Source organism: Varanus komodoensis, unplaced genomic scaffold, assembly GCF_004798865.1.
Source record: "Varanus komodoensis strain SLA01 unplaced genomic scaffold, ASM479886v1 scaffold2, whole genome shotgun sequence".
NCBI lineage: Eukaryota > Metazoa > Chordata > Lepidosauria > Squamata > Varanidae > Varanus > Varanus komodoensis.
The window spans coordinates 29,611,153-29,623,654 of record NW_025335568.1 but is presented as its reverse complement, the minus strand read 5'-3'; the positions used below and the strand labels follow the sequence as shown (position 1 = coordinate 29,623,654).

The 12,502-nt window shown below is 49.1% G+C and overlaps 1 protein-coding gene across 4 annotated transcripts in view; it reads right to left on the bottom strand.

Moving 5' to 3' along the window:
* Window positions 1-6,057, bottom strand: part of FAT4 (FAT atypical cadherin 4) — a 131,085-nt gene extending 125,028 nt beyond the window's left edge. For all 4 annotated transcript variants that reach the window (XR_006414543.1, XM_044428455.1, XM_044428456.1 and 1 more), the window contains exon 1: window positions 667-6,057. Coding sequence is in view for 3 of the 4 variants with exons in the window: in XM_044428455.1 (XP_044284390.1) it covers window positions 667-5,961 (5,295 nt within the window). In the remaining variant the exon portion in view is untranslated. The remainder of the gene's footprint in view (window positions 1-666) is intronic.
* Between the last annotated feature and the right edge of the window lie 6,445 nt (window positions 6,058-12,502).

Below are 12,502 nucleotides of genomic sequence, written 5' to 3'. Positions count from 1 at the left end.
CTATTGGCAAAGCCAGAGGAATAGAAGCTGTGTTGAGAGGTGAAGGGAAACTCATTTGGAAGAGGAAACTAAGTTTTCCTGGGCCTTGTCCAAACACTCTAGCATGGATCAGTAAGAAAACAGCCTTCTCTCTGGTACAACCAGCTGAAAGCTTCTTTTCTACTTAGCAAGTGAACTAAACTGAAATGATAAGAGCCTTAAGATAAATCCCATTCACATATGGCATTTTTCCTACATGGGCAAAAGATCAGGTGTAAAACAGTGCCAGATACAAGTGCCAATTGGTGGCCTATGTAGCTAGAAGGAAAAGTCACTTATGCAGCATGCTAATCAGTAATTGATGTTAGGCTAAACAACCACTACTTTGTGTTTGTTCTATTCCAACACAATGCTTCTAATGCAGATTCTAACAAAGAAGAAATTGCTGGTTCATATACTCTCCCAAACATTGTATTTGTACAGTGATCAAGAAACTGCAAAAATGAAAAATAGCTTGTCATCTATCAACTAACACTGCAATGTTTACTCAGAAGCAAGTCCCATTGAACTTAGTGAAGCTTGCTTCCAGGTACTTGTGTACATACTTGTAAACATAAATACTGAACCGCCTGGACACATACACATTTCTCAGCTGCAAAGATATAATTCAACAATAAGAGACTTTACCTCTGCTCTCTGGGTTCGTGGTAAAGCAGCAGATTTCTCGATGGCATAAACGTCCACCAGGTACAGGCGTGCTCCTTGTTCCCTGTCCAAAACAGCAGCAGTCTGGATCACACCAGTATGACGCCCAATGGTAAAGAGCCTACCAAACATTTTGTCTTCGCAACGCACTGAAACGATGAAATACTCCACTAGAGCTTCATTCCCCCTAGGACTAGCTGCTTCTATGGATATCACATTAGTCCCAATGGGTTCACCTTCCTTTAAGATGGTAATATATTTTGGCTGAGTGAAAACGGGGCCATCAAGTCCTTGCAGAATTACAGTCATCTCAGTTGTTGATTTTTTTCTCTCAGTGCCAAGGTCTGTGGCTGAAACTATGAAGCTATACATAAGTTGAGAGGGTACTAAAGTTGATGATACTCTTAGTTCTCCACTGTAGCGATCCACAATGAAGGTTTCCATGTCCCCATTAATTATCTCATATTCAACCTCCCCATTTGCTCCTTCATCAGGATCAGCAGCAACAATAGTAGTTAGAACTGTACCAATCACAACGGAGGGGTCTGCAGCAAGAGCATTTTGTGATACAAAAGTAGGAACATTGTCATTCTGGTCAGTTACTAGAATGGTCACATTCTTCAAAGCAAATCTCCTCGATTCTACAGGGACAGCCTGGTCAATGGCTTTCACTGTTAACTCAAAGAGATTAGCAAACTCGCGGTCTATTTCAGCATGGGTATATATTGTTCCTTTTACTTCATCTATATGGAAATGGTTTCCTCTTGGCATCTGCTGAATGATTGTATATGCTAACTGCCCATTAATATCTGCATCTGGATCATGAGCAGTTACCGAAATGACGGACGTCCCAACAGGAATGTTCTCAACAATAGACTTAAAAATGTCCCCAGGTGGAAATTTAGGCGGGTTGTCATTATAATCCCTGACATATATTACAACTGACATTGTAGAAGACTGTGGAGGCCTTCCTTTGTCTTTTGCTGTTATGTTTAATTTGTACATTGACTGTGTTTCAAAATCCAACTTTTTTGCAAGGAAAATACTGCCAGTGTTGGCGCCGATACTAAATGTTCCATGATTATTGGTTCCTGTAATACTATAATGAAGGTCAGCATTGTCACCTGAGTCTGAATCAGTGGCAGTGACAGAAGATACCAGTTCCCCAATTCTCATGTTTTCCAAGACATCAACAAACAAAGTTGATTTCGGAAAGGAGGGGCTGTTGTCATTTTCATCCAGTACATCAATATTCAATGTGCAAACGGAGCTAAGAGAAATCGCCCCAGAATCTTCTGCTTGGATGGTAAGTGAATAAGATGCAGTAGCCTCATGGTCCAGTTTGCCAATTAAAGTCACCTGGCCAGTGCCACTGTCTATTGTAAACTGGTTTTCTTCGTTGCCCTTAATTAAAGTATAGCGGATCAGCCCATTATTACCTTCGTCAACATCCGAGGCAGAAATCCTTAAAACCTGGGTCAGGTTTGCAGCTAATTCTGAGATTGTAGCTTGGTAAAGTTCTTTTAAAAACTTTGGCACATTATCGTTTATATCCTTCAAGTAAACCTGTACAGTTGCCTGATCCCTTAAAGGCTTTGGCAACCCTTGATCCGTTGCAATAACTGTAAATGTAAACACAGCAGCTCCCCTTTGCCTCATAAGGGATTCCCTGTCCAATTGATGAGTACTTTTTATTTCCCCACTTATTGCGTTCAACTCAAAATCAGGCTGCATGTGCTCAAATGAATATCTGACTTCACCATTTGATCCAGAGTCTTTGTCCACTGCACTTATTTTACCCACAAACGATCCACCATTCTGCTCTTCTTCATAATAAAACACGTAATTGGTACTGTTAAACAATGGCCTATTATCATTTACATCTTCTAGAATTATGGTGACATTCACTGTGGCACTGAGTGGTTCTACAGCTCTATCAGAAGCCACAACCAGCAGCGTGTATCTTTCCTGAAGTTCACGGTCCAGCTCACTCTTTATATACAGCTGACCATCTGGAAATATGCCAAAGGCATCTCCAGCATTTCCTTCAATTATGTTATAAGCTATTTCTCCATTTGTGCCTGAATCCTTGTCAGAAGCATGAACACCGAAGAACCTGGAGTTCACGGGCTCCAGTTCAGAAATAGTGACTTCATAGGAAAGTTGGTCAAACACTGGTGGGTTGTCATTTACATCATGAACAGAAACCGTTAAAATGAACGTAGAGGAGCGCTGTGGAACTCCCAAGTCAAAGGCCATAATCTCCACCTGGTAAGACCCAGCATTAATGTCCAGTGGCCCAGTCAGAGTGATGGCCCCACTCTGTGCATCAATACTAAACAGCTCCTTGGGGTTCTGCTTTAGACTGTAAAGGACCATGCCATTGACACCCTCATCAGGGTCAACAGCTTTGGCTTGGAAGATGCTGTGCCCTGTGCTCCAGTTCTCAACCACATTCACACTTTCCACAGCATGAAGGAAATGGGGGGAATTGTCATTTAAATCCCTGACTGTTATATTGACCAAAGCATCCCCAGTTATTGACCCACCACTTGCAACCACTTTTAGCTGGTAAAATGCTTGCTCTTCCCTATCGATAATACTAGCGGTGGTGATCAAACCTGTCATTTTGTTAATTTCAAACATGCCCCTGTGGTCACCTGTTGTGATTAGGTATGTGATGTTGGTGTTGAGGTCCATGGTAGAAGCAGAAACACTACCTACATGATAACCCAGGGCAACATTTTCAAACACCACGAAGCTGTATATATCCTGGCTGAATACTGGTGGGTTGTCCTGGGTATCCAAGACAGTCACTGTAACTATTGCCTGGTTTTGGGACTGCAGGTTCCCACCATCACTGGCCACAACTTGTAGTTGGTAGGCTGTCTTTTCCTCTCTATCTAGGGCTGTTTTGGTAGTGATAACTCCCTTCTGACTATGAATTTGGAACCTGGAGGTGTCACCTGCTGAAATGCTGTACCTGACTGTCCCATTCAGACCAAGGTCAGGGTCACTGGCAGACACAGTAGTAACATAGGTGCCTGCAGGCTCATTTTCTTGGATATGGGCAAAGTACTGGACAGGATAGAATAAGGGACTGTTATCGTTCACATCGAGCAAGCTCACGTTGATCTGAGCCACTGAGGAGAGGGCTGGTGAGCCAAGATCAGTGGCCACGGCTTGCAGTGAGTAATGCCCTTGTTCTTCTCTATCTAACTGTGAGATTGTACTGAGTCTGCCCGAAACAGGATCCAAGCGAAAGATCCTCCATGTGGCTACCAAGGGACTCCCTGCAGGACCCCCTGGCTCTGTCTCCTGCAAGGAGAAGCGGACAGTCCCATTATCTCCCAGGTCACCATCAACAGCACGGAGGACTAGCAACTCTGTTCCTGGGGGGGAATTCTCTGCCACAGACACATGATAGCCATCTGCCTGGTTGAACTGGGGCCTCTCATCATTAACATCCAAGATATTCACTACCAGTTGGGCATAGGACACTTTGGGCTGCACACCTTGGTCACGGGCACTGATGTTCAGCACGACCTGTGAAGCTACTTCCCGGTCTAGCCCGCCAGCTGCTGCTACACTTGGGCCAGATACACCCACAAGAGCCCTCCCCGTATTAGTATTAGGACTCTTGGTGGTGACTAGGCCACTGTGCTCACTAATGCAAAACCAGCCCAGCTCATTGCCAGAAACTATGCTGTACTTGAGGTTGGCATTCAGACCAGAGTCACGATCCGTAGCACTCAGGCCTTGTACATAGCTGCCAGGCGGCACCTCTTCACTGACATTCACTTGGTACACTGAATGGGCAAAGACTGGCGGGTGGTCGTTGATGTCGTTGACAAAGATCACCAGGCTAGCCACAGAGGAGCGGCTCACCGGGGCAGGAAGAGCACCTTCTGGGCCCGAGGAAGAGGGGAAGGAACCAGACGACGGGGAAGAAGCACCAGAGTTGTCAGTCACAGCCACAGTGAGGTTGTAGGTGGGTATACGTTCCCGGTCAAGAGCAGCTGCCACTTTTATAAGGCTGAGGTTGGGAACTTTGCTGCTTTGCACCTCAAAATGGCGCTGCTCATTCCCACCCAAGATAGACACGGAAATATTCCCATTGGCTGCTGGTGAATCAGCATCACTCACAGTCAGCAGAGCCACTACCGTGCCGGGTGCGGCATTCTCATCAACTGAGGCAAAGCGAGAGGTGGCGGGAAAATAACGAAATTTGACCCGCGGCTCGTTGTCATTCACATCAAGCAGGCGGATCAAAGCTTCCGTTCGGCCACTTAGAGCTGGCACTCCCCGGTCTGTGGCCTGAACCGTCAGAGAATACTGCCGGCGAGACTCATAGTCTAGCGGCTCCCGGATGCGGATGACCCCGCTTTCGGGGTCCACCTCAAAAGGAAGCACCATGGCTCCCTCTCCACCAGCATTTTCTGCTCCCTCCAAGCGGTATCGGATGTCAGCATTGGTACCCTCATCAGCATCCGTCGCGGTCACCTGCAGAACACTGGCCCCAACAGGTGCATCTTCAGGGACTCGGGCTTGGTAGAGGGTTTGACTGAAGGCAGGTGGGTTGTCATTGATATCCTGCACAGTGACGTTGACTTGTAAGTATCCACGCCTCCGTGGCTGCCCTTTGTCCTCCACCTGCACCAGCAGCTGGTAGGCAGGTGTGGCCTCTCTATCCAGGCCGCCCCGAGAGACCAAATGCAGGAAGGCCCCTTCCCCACTAGGGTTCAGAGTGATGTTGAGTCGGAATCGGCCCTCTTCATTGCCACCCACGATGCGGTAGGAGCTGTGGTCCACACCATTGGTCCCAGTGTCCGCATCAGTAGCTGTGTCCAGGATAAGCTGTCGGCCGCTACCTGTGTCCTCCTTGAAAGTCACCACAATGGATGGGTCTGGAAAGACAGGTGCATTGTCATTCAGGTCCAGCACCACGATGCGCACCTCGCTGGGATACGTTGGCTGACTGGAAAGCACCACCAGGTCCATGATGTCGCTGGTCAGGCTCTCTCGGTCGATGGTGGCACGGGTGTGCAGGTCCCCCGAAGTGGTGTTGATGGAGAAGAGGGCATGGTGCTCACTCAAGCGGTAGGTGAAGCCTGGGCGCGTGGCAATAGTCCCCACCCAGGTGCCCGCAGGCTGCTCCTCCAGCACCTGGAAAAGCTGCCTGGGCTCGCCAGAGGCTCGGAGGGGTAGCAGCAAGAGCAAGGCAAGCAAGCAGGGAAGCCCTGCGGAAGAGGCACTGCCCTCGGCAAGGGGAGCCATGTCGCAGGTGAGGGGGCCTCCTCGCGTGGCAGGGCAAACCTTCCCCGGCAGCCACAGCCCAGGTGGCCAGGCGAGGCGCACCCGGGACCTCCAGCCAGGCCCGAAGTCCGGCGAGCGTCAGGCGGACAGCGCCGATCCGCATCACCAGGGGCGCCCAGGTGGGGGAGCGCCGCCGGCTGTCATCGCTTCTGTCGCCTCGAAGCGCGGCCGCAAGGCGAGGAGCCCGTCGGCGCGACAGCCGTCGCTACCTCCCACCAAGCCGCGGGCTCGCCCCGCCGCCCTCCCGCAAGCGACTTGTGCGGGCGGGGGGCGCCTTTAGAAAGGCCCCTGACCCGCCGGTCCAGGGCGCAGCTCACAGTTGTTCTTACTCACGGCGAGAGGGAGAAAAGTCCAGGCAGTCCCTCCGGCAAAACTCCCGCGGATGGGCGTGTGTGAGCGCGCGGGGAACTTCGCTCGAAAACGTGCCAGTGCTTAACCGGGCTCCCACCGCGTCTCAGCTCGGAATGGAGATGAGATCCCCGTTACTGTTTGCAGGGACAGCCGCCAGCCGCCAGTCCCTCCGCAGCTTCGGGGTTCTTTTTGCACCCTTTCCCCCGCCTCGCTGTAGCTGGAGTTGCCGCCGCCGCCGCCTGCGGCCGCTCCAAGTCCTTCTGGACGTGCGCGGAGCTCAGAGCGCTCCTGCGCATTGTTCAAAGTTCTCGCTCAGCCCGAGCGAGCGCCGCGCTTCCCACTTCTTGTACATCCTTCGGCATCGGCGCACCAGCCCCGCTCCGGGCTGGGCATCCGGCAAGCGCGCAGCGGTCGCGAGTCCCCTTAGCGCTCCGCGTTGTCAGAACTTAAGTTGTGCCGGGGGAAGGGGGCAGAAAGCGAGTAGAAAAGGCGGGGGGCGAGAGATGCAGAAGGCGAAGGTGGCGACGGGCGGGGGTCCCACCGTCAAGGAATGCAGGCAGTAAAAAGGAAACGGGGACGAGGATGCGAAGAAAGCAGTCCTAGACTCTGGCAGGCTTCTCAGTGGCACTTTTTGTAATCCCGAAAGTTGCCGCTCTGCTTGGACGGCTTGGGCGCTGCCCCTCGCCCTGCGATCGGGAGCCCCTTTGGAGAGAGCTCGGCTGCTGGGCTCTGCAGGGGGAAGGAGGGGCGGGGAAGACTCCTGCCCGCGCGCACCTCGCAGCAGCGAGCCGGGCAGAAACTTTGTACGCTACTCATTGAGCTCTTCCCTCTTGACTTCCAGGAGCGACCCGCCCCCCTCCCCCCGCGTCCGCGCTCTCCCCGCCTCGGCCCGCCATTGGCCCGCCGGCTCGCGCCCCGCCCACGTTCCTTCCCATCGCCTCGGCGCAGGCCGAGTCTCCGCCTCCGTTCCGCCTCACCTCGAGCGCTCCGCTCCTTTGACCTGCGCCCCAGTGGCTCGCCGCGGTGTCACTCAAGTCGGACGGGAGGGCGGGCGGACGGGCGAGGGCTGCGCTGCCAGGGGTTTCGAGGGGCCGGGAGGGGAGAGCAGGTCTCGCAACAGGCTGTGGGGCAGCGGCGGCGGAGCGGCCGGGAGAGGCCGCCGGTGCTGCGACGCAGATGTCGGCTTTGCGCGAAGGGGGCTGGGCGGGGCGGGGGCTCCGCAATGAACAATGAGTCCGAAAGGGATTAAGCCAAGCATGTCTGGGAAGGCGCGCCGTGGATTTAGCGTTAACTGTTTCTGTCCTGGTGGATGCGGGGGGCGGATGGCCCCGTCGTCGCCCGGGACGAAAGGCGCCTCTCCTGGAGGCAGCGGCGGCACGTGCACCCGGCACTCCCCTCCCGCCGCCCTGATCCTGACCCCCTTTCCTCCGGACGGGGTCAGCTAGCCAGCCGCTTGGCCGCCCCTCCCGTCACCGTCGCTTTCCCGGCGGGACCTCTCGGAGGGGGCTCCTTCGGGCCGTCTCCGGCGCTTCCTCATGCCGCTGGCCAAGCTGGCGTGCGGCGCTTGCGAACACGTGGAGAGGCGGCTGCTTCCCGCAAGCGTCTCGGAGCCTCGGCGGGCAAAGGCGGCTGCGAGGGAGAGCAGCGCGCGCCGCTGCCTTGCAGCTCGCGCTCTGGAAGCGCAGTAGTTCTGACCGGGCGCAGCCAGCGAGCCCGAGTTTCTGACTCGCCCCGACCTCCCCGTGCACACGTGCTCTCCAGAGAGGAGTAAGCAGTGAAATGGACTTGCCTGCTTGCTTAGGAGCAAACTGGGGTCTGTTCTTAATGAATGCTTGTGACCCGAGCCGCCCTGCCTCCCGGGAAGCAAGTGGATGGAGCTGGCTGGAAGGAGCCTTCACAGTGCCCTTTGCAAGCCTAGCACTTGGGTCTGGGCTCAGGGCGAATCTCCCACCCACAGACACAGTTGGAAGAGGACAACGGCATGGAAGCGAACTGCTGCTTGCCTCCGTGCTTCCCTCTCCAACCGCACAGGAGCAAGCAGCTGCCCTGCACCTACTCGTCTTGGGGCATGGCATGGGACCCAATCGCCCCTAACATCCACAGGGAGATTAGATGGGTTAGCAAGCAGAGGTGATTTCTCCATTCAGCTAGTAGCTAGTCAAAGGTGCTGCATCCTTTCCATCCCACTGGTTTCAAGGGAAAGGTTTCAGTAACAGAGCAGGCACATCTGAAAGCAAAGAAAACTCCGCAAGCAGTATAGTAGCAAGTTTGTTAGCCAGTGTGACTAAAAGGTGACTCTGTGAGTCATGCACTCCTTTAGGATCGCTTCATCTCTGTCAGCACCAGCACAGATAAGAGCAAGCAGCTGAATCCAGTGGTTCCTGGACCAGATAAAACTTCTCAGTACATGGATCTCTTGAAAGTACATCAGTTTGGATTTTTAAGGAGCTGGGTCAAAAAAGTTATCGGGAAAGTGTAGGAATAAATCTAGTCCAAACTTTGTATTGATAGGTTTGATTTCTACTTAAGAGGAGTTTAGAAATCTCTCATTCAAATATGGGCAGAGAGAGATCCCTCAAATACACATGATTTTCAGAATGTTAGTTAACTGAATGCTTTTGCCTTCATGACATATAATCATCCTCGTAAGACTTTTCCTAATAAATAACATTCCATGTTAATGTAAAGAACACAATATACAATTCTTAGTTTATAAAAGCAGTTTTAAAATTTGCTGGGCAGGAGAGTAGAGCAGTAGACCAAAAATAGTGTCTCTCTTGTGTATTTAGAGCAAATCTGTTCAACACGGACAAAGCATGTGCATGGATGGATGATGCTACATGCATTTGTGTAATAAATGTACCAGCCTATACATTTAGGAATTCTAAGTTAGAAACCATATTTATTATATCATAAATATTTGATAAACAGTTATTTTCAGATTAGGGGGAGGGAGTTGCATGATACATCCTTAGTGCAATTATCCCACAATTGTAGCAAATGAATATATAGAAAAGCAACCTGTCAGCAGCCATAGCAATTCACACAGTTGACCACTATCATGCTAGTACTGCTTTGTGAACTTATACAATATAAATTTTTAAGATTTATGCTGTCCCATAGTGTCATGGCCTTTCCCCTTTTGCCCCTAGAATGTGCCATTTCAGACAGTGTTTTTTGTTTTCTTCTGTTTTCATACCCTCCGACCTGCACTTTTTTGAGTTGTTCTGAAAGTAGGATACACTTTTTAAAAATGTGAAATGCTGCATGCTTGCACAGTCTAGGTCTGCAGTGTAGGAAACAGCTACGCATCTTCCCACACAGGAAGGCTATTCTGTCTGTAGAAGTGCTCTGGTCCTCGTTAATTACCTGGGGAAAATACATTTCAGTGCCAGTTCCCATAGGAACGGGTATGGCAGTAGAATATTTTTGGGGGTAGAGTGTGTGTTATCTGCAGAAGCTGTTCGTTCATCAAAACAGCGCGTAAGTTAGCAATTATCAGTGAGATATAAATACTTAAAATTTAGTCTTCTAATGTGCTTTCATTCTCATCTGCAGATTAGTGTTATCCCTGACAATGTTGAACAACTCAACAGCAAGTGATGAGCGCCCTCTGGTGTTCTCCTGTAGTTAAACAAGGGGGGAAAGTAGTTGTTTTTTCATTCAGCTGTCCAATTTAATTTTATTAGTAAAATAGAGTCTCTGATTACAATGCCATTTCCTCTTTATTGCCTTGGGATAGTAGAAAGGGGGGGGAGATTTGTCGGAATCTCTGAATAGCACCTTTGGGGAGAAGGTATAATTTCTATTCTACAATAACTTCAAATTGTATTCAACCACTAGTTATTTCCTGAAGAAGAAACTTCCTGGCAATTCCAGATCTGCAAGCTGCCAAAACCCAAATAGCATATTATGGAATCAGGGAATGGCTGCACACCAAGCATTCAAATACATGTAAATTTGGACACAAGCAAAAGAGCACTTAGTGCTTTATGGCCTTTCTGCGCACATGACAGCAAAGGTGCCACATCCCAGAGCCAGACTATGCTTTATACGTGCTCAGGGAAGGAAATTCAGCTCTCAAGTTCCAGGATCTGCAGCCTGATCATACACAGATTTCCACAGAACTCAAGTTCCATTCAGTTCAGTTGGGCTTACTTCTTTATTAAGCAGGTGTAGAGATCGCCAGCTTCCTCTATTGTCACTTGCCCATCCTGACAGGACCTTTATAACCCTAAAGACACTAACTAAGAAGTGAGCTCCCCCGAACACAGAGGGATGGGCTTCTGAAATATGCATCCCATTACAATAGATCAGATCTTGACCCTGTCAGTCCAAGTTTCAAAGCACTTTTTCTCAGTTCTCTGAATTGCACTTTATATCTGGCTATACTAATAACCCAATAAAATGAGTCTGGCCTTTAAAAGACTTCCCAACAATACATTCAGCCATTTACAATCAGCCAGATTCTGCCTTTGGGCTTTATGGCTGCTACTTTTTCTCCACTATCATTGACAAATCTGCAGTGAAAAGTATTGCATGTGTCTTCTTGCAGAAACTAAAGAAAGGATTTTGTGTAGCTTTTCTGCAGTGCTTACAGAAAACATGCACTTTTAAAACAAGGATATCAACAACCGTTTCCAATATTATCCTTCTGTCAGAGGCATCTCCTCTTTTCAATGCGATGAAACTGGAGGCTCTCTCTGCCCTTCGTACAGCCAAGTGGTAGGAAGGCAGCTTTTCTGACAACAGGATTAGACTGGGGATTTCTACTTACTTTGAACTCATGTGCGAACAGAAAAGGCACATGAGGGCGGACAGGGGGAGATATTCTTTTTAAGGCATCAGACTACTTAGCCACATCAGTGCCACCCAGAGTGTCCCTTTCAGGAAGGCTACGCCAGATCCCTTCTCCTTTGCCTCTCTTCCTCTTCTTCTTTGAATGATGTTTTCGGTAGCCTGGGAACATGCAGGTGGGTGGGGGGGATGGAAATAAACCAGGACCAGATAAAATGTTCCATGCACCCCTTTGTTTTTATAGGCAATAAGCTTTTAAAACAGAATATGCCTCAGTCATAGGAAAGGGTTACCAATTTGCTACCAGTTCCAGCCCAAGGCATTTTGTCTCCTAAAGTGGATCTAATTTATCTCCTGTCTTTCCCCACTAGGTCCAGCACTTTTAAAAGTGTCCATTCAGACACTTCACCTGCCTTCAACTATTTCCATCCACCCAACTTCCACCTTGGTGCCCCCTAGAGTAGGTTGCTTCAGCTTGCAGTCTGACTGTTTTCAACCTGTTTGATACATAATTGAGAGAACAAAATGTGAAGGTGCCATTTATGGGGAGACTCCTATGGTGAATAAAACAGCTAGCCTTATTTTGATGAATGTTCACTTAGAAAAATCTTGTTGAATTTAATTGGATTTGCAGCCATGAAGTACAATCCTTTCATTAATTTCAATTTTAGAACTTTCATTGCAACTTAGAAAATGTATATGTACAAAATATTGTTAAATTATATATACAATTCTATATATAATAGAATTGATCAGATATGATCAGATATTTTTAAAAAGTCAGCAACTTTCATAAATCATTTTTTCCTTAATCAGATTTGTACCACATCATCTTTATGAAAAGTCCTTAGGTTGGATCCAGGCTTAATCGTATTCTCAGTAAACCCTTTAATTTCTATACATCTCCTCTAGGTATGACTGAACCTGCATATAATCCCTTGCTATTTAAGAAGATAATGTAGTCAGGCATTTTTATCCTTGGCCTGACTGTTGAGACAGTTTAAGAGCTATGTTGGTCCCAGCTGTATGCTGTGTTACAATCTTATGCCAGTTCAAGGAGATGGGACAGCAAGATCTCAGCATCATTTGGGGGGGGGGGGGAGAGCAGACACACAGAACCAGTAGCCTCATTTTTCATTTCCTTTTATGCAACAGGATTTAGCAGTTTTTTCATGCAAAGGAGAAAGGATAGAAGATCTGTAAAGAGCAGCAGGAGCAAAATATTAACAAAGCACAGTCCAAACATCTCCAGCTTCCTGTTTGGCATGAGAATGAAGTACCAAAGGCTTCCCCCACCCCTGTTGTGTTTTCCAAGGCTGCAGTGAAAGAGGGAGATCAAATATAAACATGACTA